We start from the raw sequence: 24,577 nt of genomic DNA, 5'->3' as shown, positions 1-24,577 counted from the left end.
GGTTCATTGATGAGGAAGTATTTCAATTTGGTGGGGAATGTGTTATTGACAGAAATGTATGTAGTCCATGTCACTGACTTGGTGTATTCTTAATGTGGTTATGCATTCCAATCTCTAGCCTCAGAACAACACCTTGCCAGGGTTCCTTAGCTTACTGCAGGCATATTTTACAGCTCCTTTTAATGAAGGTTGTCTCTTATAAAGGAGATTATACTCTAAACAGTAAAATTAAGGTCGTTATCAGATTTCCCAAGAGGAGATCTTACAATGGAGATGTATTTGTCCTTGACATTTGCATAAAATAAGTCCAAATTTAAATATTTTTTTCCTCCTTGCAGCTGCTGGTGGGATATGTTTTCCGTGATCAGTATGTGGTTGTGTCACTAAGGAGGGTTACAACTTTGGTGTGGTAGTCGGCTGTGTTAAGTACAACTGTGCATCTTCCTCTGTCCGATGGTAGTATGATGACATCCTCATCTCTTTGGAGTGCTGTCAAATTTTTGCTTTCTGGAATGGTCAGGTTTGAAGGGGGAGCCTTTGCTTTGGAGAGCGCTGTAGTGACATTCAGTTTGAGTTGTTTGGTGTCTGTGGTGGTCAGTTTGTTGGTTCTGATGGAGTTTTATCTCTTATGCTGGGTTTGATAGAAAAAAGCCTTACCTAAGCTGTATGATAGTGTTAGTGTTGACTATGCAAGATCCCTTGAGATGACGTGTTTTGAATTGGAATTGCATTTAATTGAAAATTCAGTTCAGTATATATTTATTTGATATTAATATCCTTTTTGTTGTAATTTTATAATGGAGCTGTGATCCTAAAATACTTCAAAGAATTTAACAAACCACAGCACAGCATTAGATAATTGCATTTTTGCTCTTTGTCCAGTGGAGGGCAGCAGACATACACCCTACCAATGTTGGCATTTCTTGCATAGCTTTACATGTTGATCACAGCCCAACATTGGCTCCACAGTGAGGTGCAAGAGCAGTAAAATGCCCTGCATATGTATTTTAATTACAAATAATGGAGCATTATGGAATATCATTAAGAAAGGGCTTTATCTATTTTTATGTGCTGTTTTATTGCCATACTGACTAGAAAACTATGGAGTAAAAAAAAAATATTGAAGTAGTAAGGCAGTTGTTCAGGAGGATTGAAAGTCATAATACTATCAAGATAAACTGATTTAGTTATTGACCTAGTGATACAGAAAACTAGACTTCGCTGAAAAAAAAAAACCTAGAAAACGAGTGGAAGGCTGAGAGCAGAAAACAGAGAAACAGCGGGGACAAAGAGGGAGTGGACACAGGGTCTTTCATCCAACCCACAAAGCCAGCCTTTCATGTGGGGAATTTGGAATTTGGCAGTCATTAATAATACATACAGCTGTGGACAGCTCAGTACAGCTGAGAGCCGGAGGTTAAGGTTTAGAGTTGAGAATCACAGCAGCCATCATAGTGATGAGTCTGACATTCTCACTTCCTCACTAACTTCTTTTCTATTGAGTAATGCTGCAAGCAAGCATATTTGTCCCATGGTTTGGAGACCCATAGTTGCCTAAGGAAGCTAAAGAAGAATTTGGTGAAACCCTGCAGGGGATATGAATGTTCTTGTCACAAGCAGGTGTCATTGTGGAGAACTGGAAGTGCACAAAGATGGACCTGACTAAACGCCAAGCAATGCAGTTACTGTTGTTACTGATACAATTTATTAAATAACACTTGAGTTGGTTTTGGGTGAGTGCATCCTTTCTCAGTCATCATGTTCTTGTTAGCAACTGGAAGCTTTGCAGGGTGCCCACAAATGAAAGATAAGGAAAAGTTATTTTTTAAATCGTGTGGCTGCTGTTGGTCTTTAAGGAAGACTTTGATTCTGAAGTTAGTATTCCACACTAGAACTTTAGAAAGAGTTTCAAAAAGACCAAGAAACAAAGAAACAAGGTCATTGAATTAAACAAAGAAAAGCCAAGATACCTTTAGACACTCTCAATGAGCTGTAGTGATCAACAGCATGTGCGAGAATCTGTTTACTGCACAAATGTGACTGCATCTATGCAAGGCTGGCAAGGATGTTGAATTACTGGGAGAAACAACAAAAAGTCCCATGTAAGTCATAAAATAGAGATGACCAATCTAAATACTATGCAAAAAGAGTTTTGCTATGCAAACTATGATGTACGGTAGTCCTGATCAATACCCCTTTTAAAATTTGTGAGGCATTACCTGTTTTTTTTTGTTTTTTTTACATCTTTACTATACAGTACCTGTATATTTCTAGTGTAATCATCTGCTGGATGTCAAAGAACTCTGACCTTTGAACATTTAAGGTATAAAATGATCATAATGTAAAGAGCTGAGTCAGTGATGGGTTTCACATAACAGACAGCTTATGGAAGATCTAATCTTTTGTCCCCTTTTTACAGGTAGTTTTTAATATAAAAAAATGCTTCATATATCTATCTAAAAATAACACATCTTAAAGATATTTTTTTTATTTTAGCTACATCTAGGTGATAACCATAGAGCAGAGACGGTCAGTTTACAGTTAAACTCCCCAAATACGGCTTGTTTGTTATACATAAATGGTGTCTCAAACACGTTTTTTGTTTATTATAACAATTCTAAATTTCAGTTTTTGTCATTGTCAGATACAAGAACATAAAGTATGTGCACATAATAACTAATGTTTTAAGACCTTAGAAGGAAATTCTTGATCAGCTGTACTTATAGTGTAACTCAACCCATTGTAAAGGCATAATCCTTTAGACAAATTTTCAAAAATGCCATCAGAGTGATTACTACCAAGAAACCTTGAGGGCCAGGGCTCATTGCTGAGATAGGCACTGGATGTTAAGCAGGTGTATGGTCAGAATGAGGTAAAGTAGCAGCTAGCTTGATTTGCCATAATAAAACATGGAGAGTGTGCCGGGACACCAGTAACTATTCCACATTAAGATATTTTAAATTGGAGGATTTCCCCTTCATTAACAGATGCTTTGTAAAGCCCAGTTGACTGAAGCCTTATCAGTACGACCATTAGCTTGAAGAACTGACTCAGTGATGCCAGAGGCTGATGCTGCAAAGACAGAGGAGGACAGGATAAAATACTATGACGTATGTTTGCATTCTTGGGCACTTTTTAGTTGCGAAAAAATATTATTTGGGTTGAGTTATACTTAAAAGATGCAAACAATCTAAAGCTGTTTATGTCTGTGAGGTCAGCGTGGCCATATTAAACCTGTTTGCACAGACTCCATGTGCAAGCCCTATCCTTAAGAAAGTTTGTAACCATGAAGGTGGTTACCCTCGGGAAACATGGCAAGCGAGCAGCAGGTCCTGCTGGCAAGCGTTTTTAAATTTAAACATCTAGAAACATCCTGTGATTTAGTTCATAAGTATCATCAATATCAACAAGTTGTGTAAAAATTCCAGGAAACAAATGACTGTCGCGGTTGAACAGCAGGAAGAGGCTTTGATAAAGTGGTAAACGGCTGTGTTTTCTACTTCCTCTTATAGTGTGGTGTTTAAAGCTTGCTCTTTGTGCTGAACATGTCACCCCTGACCCCGGCAGAGTCAGGGGTGACATGGAGGAAAGCCACACAGAGTATAAATGCTGCAGACGCTGTGACAGACAGCTTATTTTCTGCACGGAATGTGGTGCATCAAGCATAATAAGCCCTTAACTGTGACTGTCTGTGCTCTGTGATAAACTCTTTCATTTTCCTTACTAAACTAGAGATAGCTTACAATAAAATAAAATAAAAAAATAAAAAAAATGGCAACATTGTAAAAACAAACACTGAAAAACCAAACTTTACAAAATTTATCAAAAATTGAAAAACGAATCTTGTAATGTAAAAACATAAACCTTTTAATAATATATGAAATAGAGCTAAAATGTAAGATACAATTTTATAATCATCCTCTCATTTTATGCTGCATATTATTTTCAGAGTTTTCAGTTTCACTGGAACTATCGCTCGGGAGAAGAAATAAAAACTAAAGATGACTTTTTTCATGTTTCGTGTTAGCTCTATATGTGGATTTAGTTCCATATGTGCCTGGCTTTGCTCCACTACAGTGCAAACCCCTTAGGTGGTTTAGTAATGCTGTTTAGATTGTGCAATAAAGACCAGTAATGAATGTAAAAGTCACACCAATGCAAATCATTCACTGGAAGTTAAGACTTTAAAAAATACCTCACAATTTATGTTGAAATTCTAATGCCAGAGGATGAGTATACTGAGAAAAATCAAGCTATAGTCATTGTTTATATAAGAGTATGATGCTTAAATGTTATGTTTCGATTTGTTATGTTTTTATGCAAATTTGTAATAGCCACTGTCACACCAAACATGTTGACCTATGACAGTGTTTTAAACACTATCACTAATTTGGACTTTAACTGCTTGCAGTCAAAATCTTCAAAAGTGAAACTTAAATCTTGCCAACATTTATTGTGACTTATTATGTTTCTACACCAGAGTTGCAAAAAAAAAAAAAAAAAAAAAAAATTCTGTGGAAAGAGGAGCAGAATGAGAATGTTTTTTCTCAAGGAGCTTTTCATGGAAACTTGAAGAACAAGATTCCTAAGGCAAGTGAAGGATTCCTACCTCTGTGTCTTAACATAACAAATGTTGATTATCTGCAAAGACACACAGTAGAAACTTGATTTCTCTGCATCAATTCTCATGTGACCCTAAACTGACTGTTTAGTGGGTGTGACTCACATTGGAGCTTCCTGTTGCCATTTCCAGTCTGATCAGAACTGACTTGAAGAGTGAGGCCAAGTGCTTTAAGATCAGCAGAAGAATAAAGCACCAGGTGTTCAGGCTGGTCAAACCAGGGGGGAATAATTTGAATGAACCCAAGTAAAGTCCACTCACTCATGAGCACAGAGGCCAGTCTAAGTTTAGCAGAGAATTCAGGACAAGTGGATCAATTTACAGACACCCAGAAAGTCACACATGGAAATATATAACATGCACTAGAAGGAATAGGATTTTTTTATTTTTGTTAATTAGGACTACAGGATAGGACAGTTTGGTTCTATAACCTATAGAAATTACAATGAATTAAATTATTCATTAAACATAAGAATTCACAAATTATTCGTTCGCTGTTTCATACTAAAGGTAAAAGGTTGCAAGGCAATATAGTAGTAGTTTCATATCTAATTCCTCTTTATAACAACTCAAAACTTGTTCTAAAGAAACATCACTTCCTATGTTTTGCTGCACCTCCTTTCAGTTCCCCATGTCAAACAGTCTGCTTAGTGAGACACAACTTTCCAGACACAAATCCCCCTCCCACAACACAGAAAAAGACATAAACAGGACACCTGCATACGGTGAATGAGTGTGCCTGTGTGTGTGGGTGTGTGTTTGTACACCTATGAGTTTAGTGACACTTCACCTTGCCCAGCCCAGAGCATTAATCACCTGGAGCTGTTGTAATAACTACACACTCACACCCGGCTTTTACAGAGAAATATGAACACTCACAGACACACACTATGCACCACTAAGATTCATGGAGGGAGGCAGTCAAGTAGCACAGGATAATAGAATCTAAACAACAAGGCTAAAGGGTAATAAGGAAAGAAGAAAAAGGAGGCATCTGGAGAATGAGCAACTAATCATGGAGGAAATTAGAAAAAAAGGGGGAGAAATTTCAATGAGGAATAGGAGGAAACAGAGGTGAAACTGGCAAAAGAAATGGTTAGTAAATCATTAGTGTGATATTTGTTGCCGTTACTTCCCTGTCCTTCATTAACACTTACTCCTTAGATGTGTATGTGAGTATCCTGGTTCTGCAGATTTGGAAAGGAAAATGTTGTATCAGCTTTTTCTTTAAAGGCAAAGGCACTCTGCAGCTAATTGTCTCTTTCTGCTAATGGATGAAAGCCAGTGTGCTTTTATAGTGTGGGCCCTTAATATTTGCAGTGCATGAGGGAAAGTAAAACATGCATAAAGACAAGACATGGTACAAGATGGAAATCTGATAAGACTTTATCTAGGTTGAATTTTAATGTTATCCACGTCATTCTTGATCAATTTCTGCACCAGGAAGCTAATGAAATCGCTTTCCGGTGTGGATTTAATGAACAATGGCAAAACCTTTACTTTGTACATTTTATTCTTTAAACACACCTAAACCAATAATAGAGCTACATACCAGAGTCACTGGCTAAGTTGTATCTGTTGAATGAGTAGAGGAAAGAGAGGTCATAGCTAAAGAAATTATGTCTTTGGTTGATCATTAACACTTTTATAGACCAAAGTACTAAAGTCACTGAGACATCGTACAAGAATGTGAACAAAGGCCCTTATCTTAAGGTTTGTGTACATAAAAGTAGATGTAAAATTGACAGTCCACTGATCTACTAGCAAGAACTGAATCTTTGACATGAGCAAAATAGCAGCCACAGTCCATTTATCATGTTTGCTTTTAATAATACGTGCAGGACAACTGCTAAGCATCCCAGCATGCAGAATACTAGGTGGGGAATGTGCACATGTGATCAATTAATACTAGCAATTAGAATTAGACTAGAATCAATCAAACCTAAAGTAAATGATCAGTGCAGTTTTTACATCTGTATTTATTATGTTTGAAAACATGGTGCAAACTTAAAAGCATAAATATGCATTTCAATGTGGTAAAATTGAGGCATAGGTGCAAAGACAGACAGGTCTGAGAGAATTTTATATGTGTATGTCAACATATCAGTATAGTAAGGCATTGTGTGTTGAGCAAGGTTTTTTTTTGTTGTTGTTGTCAAAAACTCCCTACACTACTGATTTTTGCATTTGGAATGAACCATCCAAGCACATCATAACAGTTAGGGGCATGCCCCAGAGTAATATGTCACACAGTGCCTGATTTATTTTCGAGGTTTGGATATGTGGGGTGTTGTGTCACCTTACCCTTGCATGCTTTAAATTGCAATAATCAGATCAAGTGGAAAAGTAAAGAAAAAGTTTTTCTTTTGAAAACAGACTTGATAATTAATGTATTAAACCATCCATTTTCACCTGCTTCATCCATCACAGTCAGGGTAGGGCAGTGCCCGTCTACGGCAATCTAGGGGTGAAAAGCAGGGGACAACCAGGACAGGTCGCCAGTCCATCGCAGGGCAACACGAGATGCACAACCATCCAGACACACACACACTCACACTTAAGGACAGTTTAGAGATGGCAATTAACTTAACAGTAATGCTTTTGACTGTGGGAGGAAGCCACACATGCATGGGAGAACATACAAACTCAATGCATAAAGACTCTTTGCTGGTGGTAACTGAACCCAGGACTTTTTTGCTGTAAGGCAACACTGCAAGTGCAAGACTAAAAGGGTCAAACATTCTCGAGGTAGTTAGCAGGTTATGAGTACCACAGGGATAGAACTCTCACCATTCATTTTTATCTCTACACCTCCGACCTCTAGTATAAGATAGAGTCTTGTCATCTGTAATTGCTTGACCCTGCAGTCATTGGGTGCATTAGAGATTGGCTGATGGACCCCTTTGTTGCATGATGTGGAAACAATCATCTTATTCTGAATGTGAACATAGCCAAAATTAAACATAGGTAATTTTTTGGGATATTTAATATATTTCCCTTCGTTTGATGAGGTAATTCAATTAGCTAATAAGATGGTTTATGTTTAATATAGGACAAATCAACTCCATTATCCATTATCATTTTGATTTTAATGTAAAATACTTATTCAATTGGTGGATCATCTTATTTACCTACTAATATTAAGGGAAAATCTTTTAATTAGAAAAAAATGTATATTAGTTTTCTTTTAGATCATTAGTTGCAGTGAGGAGGATAAATGTAATTTCAGAGACTACAGACTGGAATGGAGAGGAAACTGAGCAGACTGTACTTCTTAAAGAAGCTTAGGTCCTACAAGTTTGTTGAGAGTGTCATCTCTTCTATCATTGTCTGCTGGGGTAACAATTCTTCTTTGTAAAATAAATACATAAAAAAAAAAGAAGAATTCTTTGTAAAAAGCACACCATATATATGCCTTATATACAAAGGATCCTAGCACAGATTTATCATAAACAATCTCCAACCCTAATGTTCAGGTTATGTGAGACTTTATGTGTATAAGCTATAGATAAAACAATGAATAATATCAAAACCTATTAAATATTGCCAGTAAGTCTACATAATGTTTGACCTTGGCGTTTTGCCATGGTAATTTAGTCTGGATCTTTGAAATTAACTGTCCAGAGTCCTGACCTGAACTCTTTTTCCCTGAGCTAACTTTTTTAATTTGAAAGTGTGTCTCCATTAAAAACAGCCAGTTTACTGTAAAAGTACATAAAAAAATTTATAAAAATCTTTCCCATTTGGCTTTAAAAAAAAGAAAATGGGAAAAAAAAATGGCTTTTTCAATTTGAATTTCTGTTTGATTGTTTGCTTTCAGGCTATGTAATTTAAATGTCAAATTAAACCTTAATTATTGTTTATTAGATTGTAAATCTTTAACTTAAACAACACTCCCTGGATAAGGTGTAGGCTATTAAAAGCCTAAAAAGCCACATGATTCTGCCACCTTTATCATTCCATCACAGTTAGTGTACAGTTGTGTACTGACACCCAGCTCTTGTGACTTCTTTATTGAGTGGGGACATAAAGAAAGAAAAGGCCTTTCTTTCTTTCGTTCTTTCTGTCTTTCTTAATAGGATATGTTTAAAAGTGCTCAGGCAAATTAGCCTTTAAAATGATCAGTAATTTTGAACTCATCCCCATGAAGACAACATTCTTTTTGAGAGGCCATTCTGAATAAGTGATTAAGGTCGGTGGTTCTTGAAAAGGAAAAATACTTATTCCTGACTTCTGCTGGTCTTCCACTTTGAAATGTAAACAGTGCAGATGACTGCAGATGTTCAATGTAAACTGCTGTAAATCTTTATGGGAGGTCATAAAGATCTAATCACTCACACAAGCAGTAGATCTTGCTTTGAAAGGCAGGTTCTGGAAGCACCAGGCTAAATATGGAACAGATATGTTTAATTGCTCTCTTCAAATCAATTCCTCCAGAAAAAAAAAAAAAAAAAAACATTCTGCAAGGTTATTGCTTTTATATTTGCAGGGTTATTGTTTCTATTCACCTCTAACCAAGGAAGCAATACAGGGATGGAGAAATAGAAATAAACTGCCCATATTTACAATTCTCTTAGAGATATAAACACCACCTGGCATATGAGCAGTAAGCAGTAAAGTGGGCTGTACTTAAGTAAAGCCTTTTAAAATCAGAAGACTCCATGGGACTGCAATACACAGGCGCCATGGGCCTCCTGACCAGCATCAGTGGGCAATGCAGTGTAAAACGTTTCTTTCTAAAAGCTTTACTCAGGCCTGAAGCCCACTCCACTTTTTATTTTAGCAATATACCGGTATATATCCTAGGCTATTGTACTAACAGATGGCACAATGTTTTTTGTTTTAAGTCGCTGCCAAAAAGACTTATTAAAGAAAAAGTATCCCTCTTTCATCATAAGATTTTTGTACATTTCTTCTGCCTATTGTTCTCAGCTTCTTGTTGTTATGGCTTATCTTTCATCTTCCCTTTTTCCAAAATAGCGGTAACCAATAATTATTGTTACACAGTCCAGATTATCTGCAACCTTATTACAGTACCCAATCAAGTGGTTTTTCTGATCTCCATCTTTGAAAATCAGCTGGATTTTAGCTTGATTTGTTTGTTCAAAACAGGCACATTATGAGTATAATGTCCAACCCAAAATATCCCTGTTTGGGTATTTGAGTTTGAGTCACACAACTGGCAAAGATCATTTTTTGACTTGACTGAACAGAATCAAAGATTTAGGTTGCTGAAAGTCAGGCAGGAAGCCGATCCCTCAAGCTGATTGATGATGGAGTCAAGAAGCCAGACGAGAGCCACTGCAGGGATATTGATCATAAACAGAATGACAACCAAAATATGACAGACCTTCAGCAATCTCACACACCCTCTTTTTGTTGTTCTTTCACTTCTATCTACCCATCTTGTGCACAACACACAGCCTGCAGTTGTTGTCTCCAATACCAGACCTGAAAGAAAAGGCCTAAGCGTGACAGTACAGTAAAAAAGTATTCAAAACTGTAGTGTTTCCCAGTTGTTCTGACACATTACATGGAAGAAGGGGAGCTGTTTGTGCTTGTTCATGCAATCGTTAAATCTTTATTCTGACCATGCCTGTCTGACAACATTAAAAGCATAATTTCATGGCTTCAAATATTGCCACAGGCAGAAGCAAGCATGATAATCAGGTCTGCCAGAGTTTAATTTCAAAAGGCTTTTAATGAGGAAAGCCTCCAGGCTTAGTGGGCTTAAAAAGCTGTTTTTCTTTGCATGGAACTGAGTCAGTTATGGAGAGATGATAGTGTAGATATGTAAACAGAAGGAAACTAATCAAATGATGACACAAAAATTACAGATTGCCAACATATCAACACTTTTAATTGACCAACGTTAATGTATATAGATTTGCTTTATTTGACATACATTTTTCTTTAGTGCTTAATGCTATTCTAGATTTGTCCTGCTTATATTGTGGTTTGGAACCTATAGTTTAAAAGAAAAAAAAAACAAGAATCTAATTTCTATGGGATTTTAATTAAAGTAATAGCAGAACAAAAATGTATACAGAAAATATTTATTTTGTTTCTGATACAGAACATAGAAAAACAATCAAAATCATTCATATTTCTTGAGCTGCATTTAGCATTTCAATGTGATTCAACATAAAATAGCATGGGTATATAGAAGCGGGAAAATATTACAATGATTTGAAATACTTTTACAAATGAAAATCCAAAATGTGTTGCAGACATTCCCATTTATTTCTTCTAAATGTATACTTTGCAGAATAAATCCATAATAAACAAGTATTTTTACTTGTTTATTACTGAAAACCTTTCCTATTTCTTAGATGATTGAGGGGATCTTTTTGGCACCCATGCAGATAACCACTAGCAGAACTCAGAGGACTTAATTCTTTTTCTTTTGAAGACATTTTATTTTCAGTAATAGAGTAAGAGCCTTGCCTCAGAGGATTCTATGCCCAGAGGCCAGGTGCAAAAGGGTGTCCAGGCTTGTGAGACCTTAGAGTGTAAGGGGAAGAGAATGAACAGGCATAGCTATCAAATTTGTTAGGCTGGAAATGCTTTCCCTATCATGCCAAACCTGCAATTTTTGTTGAGATAAGTTTTAGAAAGATGATCAAGCTGGGAGGCCCAGGGTGTCCTTTGCTTGTCTCCCGCTTCACCAAGTTTTGGACCGTTGGTCCCATGTTATTCCTGCAACCAAGGGCGTAGGTTTGATTTGAACTTTGGTAGGGACACAATTGGTCAGGTGTCATTGGTGTTGGGCAATATGCATGCCTTTTTTTATGCTCGATGTGAGCATCCGTGCTGATAAGAGCAATTCATTGTTAAATGAGAAAAGCATAATTTTGCTACATTAATAAAAATGTTATAAGCACTACACTCATTAGATGCTGTTTATCAATGTTTGAACTGTCAGCGGCTCTGATGAATGTGGAATTAGGACTGTTTTCCACTTTGAAAATGGTTTCACTTGAATGACTAAGAGAGATGGTAAATACAGTATTTTCTTTTGAAGATATAGAATTATGCAGAGGTAAACCCCACTCTTATATTTTTACCTACTATGCTCTCTTTATATCAAGCAAAATAATACATTCATTAAAATATTAACTTACACTATAAAAGTTGAACTGGGCTGTAGTTACTCTGTGTCGCCCAATTCAGGCATTTTATCTGGGGCTGAAAAATGAATTATATTAATTGATTATTTCAATAATTGTCAACTAATTTAGTAAGTGATTCATCATTAACTGAAGAATGGAGACTATAAAACATAATCTAAATGTAAAATGTGCCTTTCCCCTACAGAGTAATGCACTTAGATCAGTAATTATACCAAAATTGTAATTATACCAAGTCAATATTCTCCATCCAGAACTCCTCATGTGGAAATATTTTAGTTTCACCAGGTTTATTTAGACATCACCTGAAGCACTGAAGGGCAGCTGCTTCACCTACAAGCTGCCCTGCATCATTATTACTGGATATCTGTGTTTCCTATAATAATATAATGTATAAGTGCATTTTTAATAGTAAAGGATTAAATGTAACACAACCTTTTATCATTGTCCTATATTGCTACTGTCTGACTGTTTAAATAGCTCCTTATGTCTATTTTCTTTTTTAGTGGCATCATCTACAAACACAACACTAAGAATGAGCCTAAGTGTATTCAAATATAAAATCACTTTTAACAATTATAAAAGACAATATAACACTATCTTATCTGTAATTTAATAATATCAAAAATAAACAGCCATATTCAAGCATTTTTACCATAAATTAATGTTTGTACTAATTTACTTATAGACTGTGTGGAAATCTATGTACAGTAAGATAAAATGAATGTTGATATTCTTCATCTGTTTGTTCTTGTCTTTATCCTATTTCTAGAAGTATAAATAGTCAATTAAATTACTATTATTATGTGGAACCCTAATTATGCTTTTTAAATGAAAAACAGCAGATGTTTAGGCTCCATTTCTTGTTGTTATACTCTATAAGAGAAATAACACCTGCTAATAATTATACCTGAACTTCCTCAAAGAGTCATCAAAAAATGAAAACAGTAACAGCAACTAAATATCGGTAAAAAGGAAACCCTCACATTTTCTTTTTTAGGTGGCTGTGGATAAGAATCAGAAATGTTGATGGCTTACAGACTTTATTTGCACAATTTTCCAGCAGTCTTCAGAACTCCTGGCTGACTCAGAATATTTCGTTTTATAAAAGAAAAAAAAAGGTTTTTGTTTTTTAGTGTACATGATATAATTTTTTTTTTTATTGGGACTAGTTTTATAGCCTAATAATAATTGTAGTAACCGCAGCATTCTAATGTGAATAAATGTTCAATGTTGTGCTCCAAGCACACGCGGACTAGAAAACAGCCAATCAGAGAGAGAGAAGGTGGAACCTAAGGCAGAACAACCAATGAGAGTGGAGTTAAACAGCGCAGCACAGTTCAATGCGCTGTTACTGTACATGAAAGGGACAGGAGAGACCAGGCAGAGGAGCAGCGAGAGGAAAAGAAGCCACTGCTGCAACAACTACTGCTGGAAATTATAAACATGTTGCTCACATCCAATTATTGGTCGGGACAATTAGGTCGGTTCAAAGTTTTGGTAGGGACATGTCCCTATGGTCCCTATGCAAACCTACGCCCATGCCTGCAACCCAGAGAGAAAGTTGCACACTATTTTTGCAGAATGATTCTGGTTCTAGATGTAGACTATTGGAAACTGCATAAAAATTGGCCCATCAATGTCCAAAATTTAAAACACAGCTTATGGCACGACTATAACTTGCACCTAGAATCTTGCATCACATGGTAGACCTGTGTCTCTATTGCTCTGGTGCTCAAGGCCTGTTCATATGCTGCCCTTGTCATTGCTTCGGTGCTGTCCTCTCTAGCCATTGGGAAGAATTGGTCATTTTAGCCACTTCAGCTATCTGCTAGTAGCACATCCCATGCACACAGTTTTCCTCCCATGATAGTGAGTCCAGTTACTTCATTTCCAGCTTCCATTGTCTGAGACATTCACTGAGAGCTTCTTCCCTTCAGGTCATATTGCGGATGTATTCTTGTAGTGTGGATGTTTTATCTTCAGTGTTGGCTCTGGTGCTCACTAGGACTCTAAAGGCTGAGCAAAAATTTGTTGAAAAGACATTGCCTTGTGGCCTCCTTGTGGTTGCCATTTGGCTGTGGTATGCCAAGATACTTGTGCAGTGTAGTTTTCCACTACCCCATGGAGTTTGCAATGAAGGTTCTTGTTCCCCTTTCCCAGTGGCCGAAAAAACAGTTTAAACCGGGAACAATCAGCTTTTAGTGGCAGTGGAAACAGCTCACTGACCTGTGTCAACCTGGGTCAAAAGACTCTGCAAGCGGCCCATGTTAAAATCCCTTTCAAAGGCTAGGCTCCGATCGGCATACTTTGACATCAGAGCTTGGTTGACCCGCTAATTTACAAAATACCACTGAGCAGAATGTATGGACGTCAGTACACTGCTCCAGTCGGCACACAACTAAAGCCAAAGCAACTCTGAAACATGGCGCAGCACTAATAAGAGAGATTCAGACAGTTTTAAGAGCCAGACAATAAACCATATTGACTACACCCTAGCTCCCTTCCATGTTGCCCTCCACTGTTAAGTTTCCAGATTACTGTGACATAGGTGACATCATCAACGCTAACACAGTGTGTTGGCATCACCAGACATGCAACAGTGAGTGCACAGTGGCTATGCAGCTTGCCTGCACGGGGTCAGACCCAAATGATTTGACCAATGGGAAGGGAGCAAAGTGTTAGTGAGTTGATCCGTGTTTGACAAACCTATGATAAACCCACATCAATGTGTGTGGCATTGAGTCATAGGTTTTCTCGTAGTCAACCCAGGCAGCACATTGTTTTGTTTTTCTGGTTTTGCTTTTTCTGGCAACCGTTCTGTCGACCAGCAGTTGGTTCCTTGCTCCTCTTTCACTTCCAAGCACAACTGTGTATACATATATATATAGCAGGTGAAATATTGAACACATCACCATTTTTGTAAGTAAATATATTTCTAGAGGTGCTATTGACATTTTTACCAGATATCAGTAACAATCCATGCAATCCACTCATACTAAGAAATCAAACCATAGATGTTCAGAAATTAAGTCTTGTATAATATTGTGAAATGGTACAGTGAAAATGTATTAAACACACGTACTGGAATTTATCTAATAGTTTTTACAAAAGCCTTTGTTGGCAATGACAGCTTAAAGATGCCTCCTGTCTACTCTCTGCATATCACTCTCTGGAACTGGATTACCTTACTCTACTTATGTGGACATATATTGTTACATTTGGAAATATATATACACAATGCCCTACCTAGTTTTAGAGGGTGCATTATCTCTCTCATAAACAAGTTGTTTACCCTAAAATGTAGAGATTTCCTTTTTGATCGGCCTCTTTTTGTAAAAAGTTCACAAAAGTGTCCAGAATGTTTTTTTTCAGGTTAATGTTGCTGTAAGAAAGCAACAACTTCAACTCTTTCAGCAAAATGTAGGTAGGTCCGTATTAAGCAAATGACGAGTAAACATTTGTTAATATATCAAAGCATTGCAGCAGTGAAGTTATGTAATGAAAGGTTACTTAACAAAATATTTTTACAACATGTTTACTTAGCTGCTGCAACTGGAAACCACAAACTGGTTTTGTGACTCTTCCTGAAGTATTGGACTCTCTTGTCTATAAACAAACTATATAAATGACTCTACGAGCTTATCAGTCTTTACTATGCACTCTGTGTTCTCAGAACTAGTGTGGTCCATTTGGTTATATAGAGTTAGGAGATATTTCATGCAATGCTATTAAAAATGAGTGTAAATCTTAAAATTAATGTAGCCTTGCATTGCTTGCAAAAGTAATCACACCCAATTAATGTTTCCCCTTTTTATCATATTATACCCACATAAGTCAATGTATTTCAAAGGAATACTGTGGGAGAGAACAACCTAGAGTAGCGTATTATGGTTCACTGCAAAGACAATGGTACAAAGTTCTTGCAAAATACCTCACAAAAAATGTGTAAGCTCCCTCTACTTAAACCCTAAACAAAATCCAGTGTAACCAAAGGCCTTTTGATGCACAGAGACATGTTCAAGCTATTATTGGAAACTGGATAGAGTATCACCTGCAAACTAACTAATTACTGTACATATAAACTGACAGGCTAAGTAGGGACAAATCTGTTGAAAGAACAACTATTACTTATGTTTTCCATAAATCTTATGTGTGGAACCTTTGATTAGTAAAAGCTGTTGCAGCCATGTAAGTGAAATAGTACAGGTGCTTTAGTAAAAACTGAAGTTTTTGGTCAGCAAAATGTTACACTTGGTAGAACACTAATACATCACAAAATATTTAACACAACATCCTCACCCAATGGCGTAAGGACACAACAATAGGCCCGTAAGCAACATTATCTGGGTGGGCCCCATATGAAGTACAACACCTTATTCTCCTAAGCAACTGCAGTCTCTGCTTACTGATAGTTACGCCATTGTCCTCACCACAAACACAGTGGTTGAAGCTTTATACTGAGAGGTATTTTAATCAAACCTCTTGGATGCAACAAAAGATGTGAAATTGGACCAGAGGTTCCTTGTCCATCAGGTCAACAACCCTACACCTACAACCAGAGTAGAAAAGGCAAAGGTATGGATGAAAGCATATTCATATGTCAAATAACGTAGTCAAAGTTGAAATCCAAATAGATTTTAGAACCTACAATACTTAAGAATTGGCCTTTACCGATGATGTCCATTTATTCTTACTGAGCTAGATTATTTTTGCAGTTGAGGTGGGTAAAGTTTTCATTCTTAGAATGACAAATGAGTAGAAATAGCTACAAAGAAATGTTCTTTAAATATTAAAGATAAAGTGGAGCAAGCATAAACGCTATTTCTTTATCATCCCAGTTTTTCCACACATTGTGCTGGTTTATCAGATAAAATCTACAAGACACCTGCTAACATTGGTGACTAGAAGATGAAACAAATGAAAATAAGTTAGTATAATTTCTTTATCAAGGTGCTTTATCTTTACCATGATGGTAGCAAAAATAATCAAAAAGGGAAAAAAAATTGCTTACATTTCTAAATACATTAGTGGAGTCGAGGAGATTTTAGATGGTATCATTTAAAGCATGCAATTCTTTCCTGAAGTCAAGACGTGGCCATAAGCCTCATCCTAGACAGGAAAGAATAATTTATTTGGGGCTCGATGGTATGTGGGTGCATTAGTACAGAGTAACCTGCCCATCTGGGAGGAAACCATTATAACTGAATAATGTATTTAGAGGCTTTTAAACAACACACGCTGCCATGTAGAGAATGCCTTTGTCTTGCAGCTCACAACCAAACAAACTTCTATGTGAAACTCAAATCATTTGTTGTGAAAGGAAAAAAAAAGGTTTAGGCAAAAACTTTACAGACACAGACATGACATCCAACTGAGCCACTGATATGCTCATTAATTGTCCTACATTGAATACATTTTGGATACACAATAACAAATTGACATGTCTAAGCCTATCTTCTTTTACAGCTGAAACTATTATCAAACCACAGCAATGAGAATTTGTTTCTTTGGGACATGTGGCTAAATAGCGTATTAGAATTTATTTCCTCACCATGTTACTGAGGTCCTATGGTGGTTATTTGGACTCTGAGTTACTCACCCAGACCACACATTAATGTTTTGATCATGTGGTTCCTTTGTGGTTAGCAGAATTTTTTTGTCTTCAGCAGATGGTTGCTCTGCGATCGATATGGATATGGTCCAAGGAATCCACTGTAAATCTCTCAGAACAAAGCTCAGCATCTCATTTATCTGTGCTGGCTATAGTCACTTCCCAGTTCGCCCCTTGACCAACAGTGCACTGAAGGAGAACACACTTTTTCCACAGCTGCAACCACTCTCACTCTTCTCCCTTGTTGTGCTTTATGTGTTACTGAAACTTTTTTTTTCCAAAGTTCAGTGAACAAAAGCTCATTTAAAGTGTTGCATTCAGAATACTTAGAGGAGCATGTCAGTGAAAAGAGGTGAAAGGTGGCAGAGAAAGGAGGGAGGAGAGACTGGCAAATATCCCAACATTCTGCAATTCAAAATTCAACACTCAAGGTCAAAAGCATATTGGAATTCCCTAAATCTTGTTTTCTTTTGATGTAGTAAATGTGCAAAGAGCACTGGGTACATGCATTCCACAAATAAAAGACAGTCCTCGTGACTATCACAAAAGCTGCTTTTGAAAATGAAATACCCCAAACAAACAGAGATAACGGTCACCTACAAGAATTAGGTCCACATTGACTGAAGGAGCTCTTGACGCAGAGAAGCCAATGTGGTTTTGAAGCCGGAAGCAAGGAAATCCAAATCTGTTTGTAGTCATGTGTTTTTTTTTTTCTTTTCTCAAGAGGAAAGTCAGTTGGCTTGAGCCTGTGCAGCCGTGGGCTTCTGGCAACAGCTTCACACCCCTGTCTGCATCAAGAGCTCCGCACTGTTGTGATGGTCACAAAGGCTAAGGCTGTCTAAGTTTATGCCAGGAGGAAAAGGGTGCCACTCTTTATTCCTTCCTCATCCCTTCACTTCCTCTTGGCTGATTTGAAAGAGAAAATCAAATGCAGTGTAGGGGTAGAGTTGGACAAAGAGCACAAAGGAGAACAAAGCTTCTCCAGTGTGAGTTTGTAACCCTCGGGGATTTGTTCACATTTTAAAGTAAGATATGAAGAATAAAGTTGCAATTTGGAAATACCATAATTTTGTTTGTCTTGTTGAGACATCTTAGGCCCCATAACCACTGTAAAGTAACTAAAGGAACAATTTCCTGCAAGTAAGAATTATGACCTATGTGTGAATAACACTTAAAACAACCCCGCCCCTGGCTGGGAATCTACATAAAAAAAACATCCTGCAACATATAGAAACATTTTATACAGACAGGCGCAAAATGACCAAAACAGCAAAGGTAAGAAATACAGGTGTTTAACAACCTGCAACACTTTAGATCCATTTTTATGTTTGTACAAGTACAGCTCAGTAAATTTGGTTTCCAAGCACCACCATCTAAGAATATTATGTAAAGTAGAAATATAACGCAACTTCTAGTTTTTCCAATAAGTAAAACAAGCTAGCACTGTTCTTTCATGAATATTTGCCTTAAGGTTACAAGATGTGCTTTAATTTTTTATGCTTGTTTTGAAGTTTTGCATTAGAAGAACTTGATGGAAACAACAAAATTCAAATCAACCTATTAAACTTCAAAAGTAGTGAAGTAGTGAAAACTACTTTGACTAAGCAGCTGGTGGCTAGCTCAATTAGTAAGTCAACCGTCCTGCACACAGGTGGGGGCAATACGAACTCCCAGCTGGGGGTCCTTACCTTGGGCAAGAAGGAGTCATGTCCTTCATGCTACCTAGTGGTAAGAGCGTTGCGCTTGGAATCCTGAGGTTCTGAATTCAAGCCCAACTCCCATGGATTGCCACTCAGGGTCCTATGGATGGACGCATGTCATATTTTTATTTTCGTTTTTCCCCACATTTTTAAAGTTTTACCAACATTTGCATGACATTGGAATGGAAACAAACCTACTATCAAATTCTGCTTTTCATTTTTAAGTTCCAAGTTGAACATCTCTACAGGATTTTCTCTGAGGATGAAGAAAAAGCCAATATGGCTGTTGAATGTTCAAAAGGTTCTGATTGCTGCAGTACTAAAATACTAGTATACCTTAATATGCACTAATTAGCACCTTGTGTTTCATTAAAGTAATTTCTTTTACATCAATATATAATTAATAGTATGTTCGCAAACATGTTTCTGAAATGTATTAATACAAAACAACACAAAGAATGAAGTTCACCGTCTTCCAAGTCCAGGTTTTTGACTGGAGAAGGGTGGCTTGCCCTCCTCAGGTCAGAGGCAATTTTCTGCTTCAAGTGGAGTTTAAGTATCTTAGGGTCCTATTCATGAATAAGAGGAAAATAGAGCAAGAGATTGACAGAGGTCTGGGTTGTGTTTGGGTTTTTACTGGTCAGTCTATATTCCTAAACCTATGGTCGTGAAATCTGGGTCATGACCAAAAGAATAGAGATACTGGATAAAAGGAGCTGATATAAGGTTATTTCACACAGCGGTGGGCCTTTCCCTTGGACATAAGGTTAGGATCTTGGTTCTCCAGGAGATCCTGGATACCTTCTCAGGATTCATTCCAGGCATGTCCCACCAGGAGGAGGCCGAGGACATGGTAGACGGAATATGTTCCTCGGCTGGCCTTGGAACACCACTGACGTCCCCTAGAGGAGCAGGAGAAGGTGTATGGGGAGAGGAACTTCTCCCCAGACACTGGGACTTCCCCTGCTATATGTGCAAAATATAGCAAGTGCAAGTTTAAGTACAAAGTACTGTGTATTAAAAAGTTAACTTCGATAACAGAAATAAGCTCGTCATGACACAGCATTTTGCCATGATTTTCACCTTAACATCCCTAAGCTTGTGTTTACTGTCATTGCCAAAACTGCATTTTGAGTAAAGAGATAAATATCTGTTAGCTGTAGTTGTGTCTTTGTCCAGTGTTGTTTGCCAAGGTGAGGTCTTGTACTCTTCTCCACTGCTCATAAACAGTTTGTAATTTCTTATTGAAATAAAGATATATGTGCTTTAACAACTGTTTTCTTCCCCTGCTAATTTGCTTTTAAATGCTGACTAATACCAAGACACACTGCACCAGGTTTTAAAAGTAACAATCACTAAAATTGTAAAGTTTATTCTCATAAAGATTCTGCAGTTTAAAGGCCCTTGAATGAGGGTCCATGAACATCCCGGGAGTTTTCACTAGCTGCAGATGCAACACAGCTTTGTCTCTGACTCTTTAGCTGTAAATGGCTGGCCAGCTGGTGGACACAAGGAACTTGGATTTTTCCCTTGCTTACACTGAGACAAATTGGAATGTTTGGGAAATTTCTAGTCTTAAATATGAGCAGTCCAGTAAAAGAAACTAAAGGAGCATAATCAATCATTCTTATCAATGAAATGCTTTAAAATAAACAATTTAAAAACTTTGAGCAACAATTTCTTTAAGTACTCAACAGATGGCTGGATAAGGTAAGATCATATCTCCAGTTAAATAGATAATAAAAGATTATTTTACTGTTATATGCTTTTGAGAAGGCACTGACAAAGGAGGAGGAATAATCTGAACAAAACACATGATAACCACTTAATTGGATGTTGGTAGTTATACTTTAGCATATCATTAATCCAACTATTAAATTATTTTAGCAAATTACATAATCAATAACATAACTCGAATAATTGTATCACATAGCTCAAGCTATAGCTGTATTTATATCAACTAAATCATGCAAATTCCCTTTTGGAAAGTGTTTCCTTAATACAATAGGGAACACATCACAATGGTGTAACTTACTCAAGCTTTTTATACTATCTGAAACTCATCCTGGCTTATTCCTGGTTAATGTCAGCAAACAAAAACCCCACTAAAGCCTACTTAAGTACGAAAAAAGTGGTACTTGTATCCTAGTGTAAAACACTTGGCTTCAGATGATAAAATTAACAAAAATGCATCAAACCAAACATTTCTTGCACAGCAGATTTACTTCCTTTTTTTATACTGAAGACGGGCTATAACACAGGAATTAGTAGGCTTTGAACATCTACACAAAATGTAAAGAAATTTTAAGAAAGATTTTTTTGGAAAGCTTACAACAGATTTAAAACAAATAAAAAAAAAATTAATATGTGCTAAAAGCGAACACAGTGCACTATTCACTTGAGGTATCTCATACAAACAGATCTTTAACATGTTGGTGAAGCTCCAAAGCAAGCGAGGCCTAATGAGTAATATTTTCTATGTTGCAATGAATACAAGGGTAGTTATAACTTGTTGGTATGAGTCACTTTTTCACTGTCACTGGTTCATACTGGACACATGCACATTATACTCAAAATTAGCAAAATAAATAAAAATAGGATGAAGAAAACTTAACAGTCACAACATCCTGTACAGTACAATTGGAAAAACTACTATCACATCAGATATACAAAAATACTGCAGATATCACCCTTATTTTATGATGACATGGTTCAAATGGAAAACATTGGTGAAAAGATCCTACGGACACTTTGACCTCAAATTTAACCACATTCTACCCTTACAAAACCAATAGATGGAGGAAAAAAAATAAGATTAATAGGCAGAGCTGATATATTCTACTCACAGTGTATAACAATGTCTGTGGCACACATCTTTTCAGCAACAAAGGGCTCAGTGCATTCACTTTTACTTCTAAAAGCCATCCCAATCCCAAATCTCATCAGACATAATCTCTCACTTGCTAAATAGGAATTGATTAAATATCAGCTTTTGGCCTAATAAGATGCATTCTCACTACACCATATACATGAGGAAGTTGACCAACAAAAGGTTGTTGCCTGCCCGACAATCCCTTGTCCTTAGTCAGGCCCTTCTTGTTGCTTTTTTTAGACCGAACTGCAAGCAATCTAAACTACTTGATTAAAAAAGAAGAGTGATGGCTCTAATATTCAGATTACAATACAATACAATACAGTACAGTACGATAGCTTATCAATGTTGACAAGCATTGGTCAACACAGACTATAACGGAGCAGTGATCCAACATCCCTACAAACCATTCATCTAATCAGTTTCTCATAATCTTTAGTCTACGCAGTGCATTTCGTTACTCCAGCTCTCTGTGTCAGGAGCTAACAGGACAGTTAGTGCCTCCGGTTCCCATTGTCTACATACTCAGCTAGGCTGTTAAGAGCAGTTTCTTCACTCTTTGACTGAAGGACAGTATCCCCCCTTCTGGAGGTTTTCTTGGTAGCCCGTGACAGCCTTCTCCTGAATGTATCTCCAGCCAGGAGGTAAAGGACAGGATCCACACAGCTGTTGAGGCTGGCAAGACCCCGCGTTACCTGGTATGTGGCGTAGACTCGGTTGTTGAATTCACACATGTCGGGGCTCTGGAAGTACAGCCTGGCCCGCATGTTGAGGTTTTTCATGACGTGAAAGGGTAGATATGAGACAGCAAAGACTGCAAGCACAATGATGACCAAGTGGATAGATTTCTGCCGCAGGGGAGCATTGTTCATGTCGTTGTAGATCAAAGCCTTGACAATCATGCCGTAGCAGCAAAATATGATGATAAATGGGATGCAGAAGCCGAAGACAGTCAAAGTCATGCTATAAATGAAGTAACCTGGTAGCTCCTTGTTAACGGTTGTGTCATAGCAAGTGGTTTTATTACCCTTCAAACCTGTCCTGGAATAATAAAGAATTGGTGACATGCTTATGACAACTATCAACCACACCAAGGCGCTGGTAATGACAGCATTTTTCTTCTTTAATCTGCCTAGAGATTTGAGCGGGTGCACCACACCGGTGTACCTGTGAACACTGATGCAGGTGAGAAACAGAATACTTCCATAGAGGTTCACATGGAAAATAAAACGCTGCAGCCGGCACAATAAATCCCCGAATATCCAGTTAGTTTTGTTGAAGTAGTAAAAGATGAGGAAAGGCAAAGAGAGGACATAGCAAAAGTCAGCCAGGGCTAGGTTGAACATGTAGACAGAGATACTGCTCCAGGGTCTCATGTGACACACAAACATCCAGATAGCCAGGCTGTTGCCCACCAGCCCAGCGAGGAAAACCATGATGTAAACAGTGGGCAGGTAGTAGAACTGGAAACCTGTCTTGGTGAGGTTGCATCCTTTTTGGGAGGTTTCATTCAACAGAGAGGTCAGGTTCATGTACGTGGTCATGATTTCAGGGGCAGAAGCTCATCCTATCAAGCAAAAATAGAGGAAACACTTTGTATTTAATCTTATAGATTGTATTCAGTTTTCAACAAGGCTTTGGTAATAATAATACATTTTGCCTTAAATTTATCTGTGCTAAGATATAAGGCACTTACCGTTGAGAGATACTTGAATTCCACATTCCTATATCTTTCTCAGTTGCAAAAAAAAAAATTATCAGACAAAACACAGACAGTGTGTCTAAGCTGCCAAATACTTTCATTGAGTCTCCATACAATGCAGGGAATAGTTATAAAAGTTGCAAAATCCTCTGGATATGTACTGGGAAAGAAAAATAAAGTCTGCCGCCTGTTCCTCCATTCGTTACGAAGCTTCCCCACACCCGCGGTGGTGGGACGCAACCGAGACAGCTGCAGGCTCTGGCATGAAGAGCAGGAATTGCAAACTGCCTCCGTAAAGAGAGAGGGGGGAGGAGAGAGGGAGAGAGAGAGAGAGAGAGAGAGAGAGAGAGAGAGAGAGAGAGAGAGAGCGAGCAGAGGCTGTTTGTTCCTCAGTGAAAAGACAGGAGTGAGGAAAAGGAAATAAAAAGAGAGGGGAGGTGCGCTCACTCATGAAATTCAGCTTCCCATGACCAATTGCGCCTTTGCTCTTCTGTTACCCTTGTGATCTCGACTCTTGCATCTGATCTGCCTGATATTGTTTGTGTTAAAGTCAAAACATGAAATGACTTTGAAGCGGGATTATCGTTTTGTGTTGTTAATAATCAATTAAAGCAGAGGCTTGTTTACTTGAATGGCACAATGTGCAAGCCTCCACCTTCCACCTGTGAAACAGTCTATCTATCTATCTATCTATCTATCTGTCTGTCTGTCTGTCTGTCTGTCTGTCTGTCTGTCTGTCTGTCTGTCTGTCTGTCTGTCTGTCTGTCTGTCTGTCTGTCTGTCTGTCTGTCTGTCTGTCTGCCTAGTTTGCATACCTGTGGCAAATCAGATCTTTTAGCAAGATTTTCCTTTTGAATTAGACAAAAAACTGTCTATTTATTTCAAAGCTTAAATAGAAATGATCAGAGATTCCTGGAGCAGTGAGAAATGACATTCTA

General features: G+C 37.6%; 1 protein-coding gene across 1 annotated transcript; it reads right to left on the bottom strand.

Moving 5' to 3' along the window:
* Window positions 1–21,269: 21,269 nt before the first annotated feature.
* On the bottom strand, window positions 21,270–23,927 carry p2ry1 (purinergic receptor P2Y1). The gene is made up of 2 exons (XM_038298246.1): window positions 23,634–23,927; window positions 21,270–23,504 (listed from the first exon to the last, which is right to left on the bottom strand). Exon 2 carries the CDS (start codon window positions 23,479–23,481, stop codon window positions 22,432–22,434), a length of 1,050 nt encoding a protein of 349 aa, XP_038154174.1. The 5' UTR covers window positions 23,482–23,504; window positions 23,634–23,927; the 3' UTR covers window positions 21,270–22,431.
* Between the last annotated feature and the right edge of the window lie 650 nt (window positions 23,928–24,577).

This window comes from Cyprinodon tularosa, unplaced genomic scaffold, assembly GCF_016077235.1.
Source record: "Cyprinodon tularosa strain WSP-4 unplaced genomic scaffold, ASM1607723v1 ctg403, whole genome shotgun sequence".
NCBI classification, from domain to species: domain Eukaryota; kingdom Metazoa; phylum Chordata; class Actinopteri; order Cyprinodontiformes; family Cyprinodontidae; genus Cyprinodon; species Cyprinodon tularosa.
Note: the sequence above shows the minus strand (reverse complement) of the source record. Positions and strands in the feature narration are given on the sequence as shown.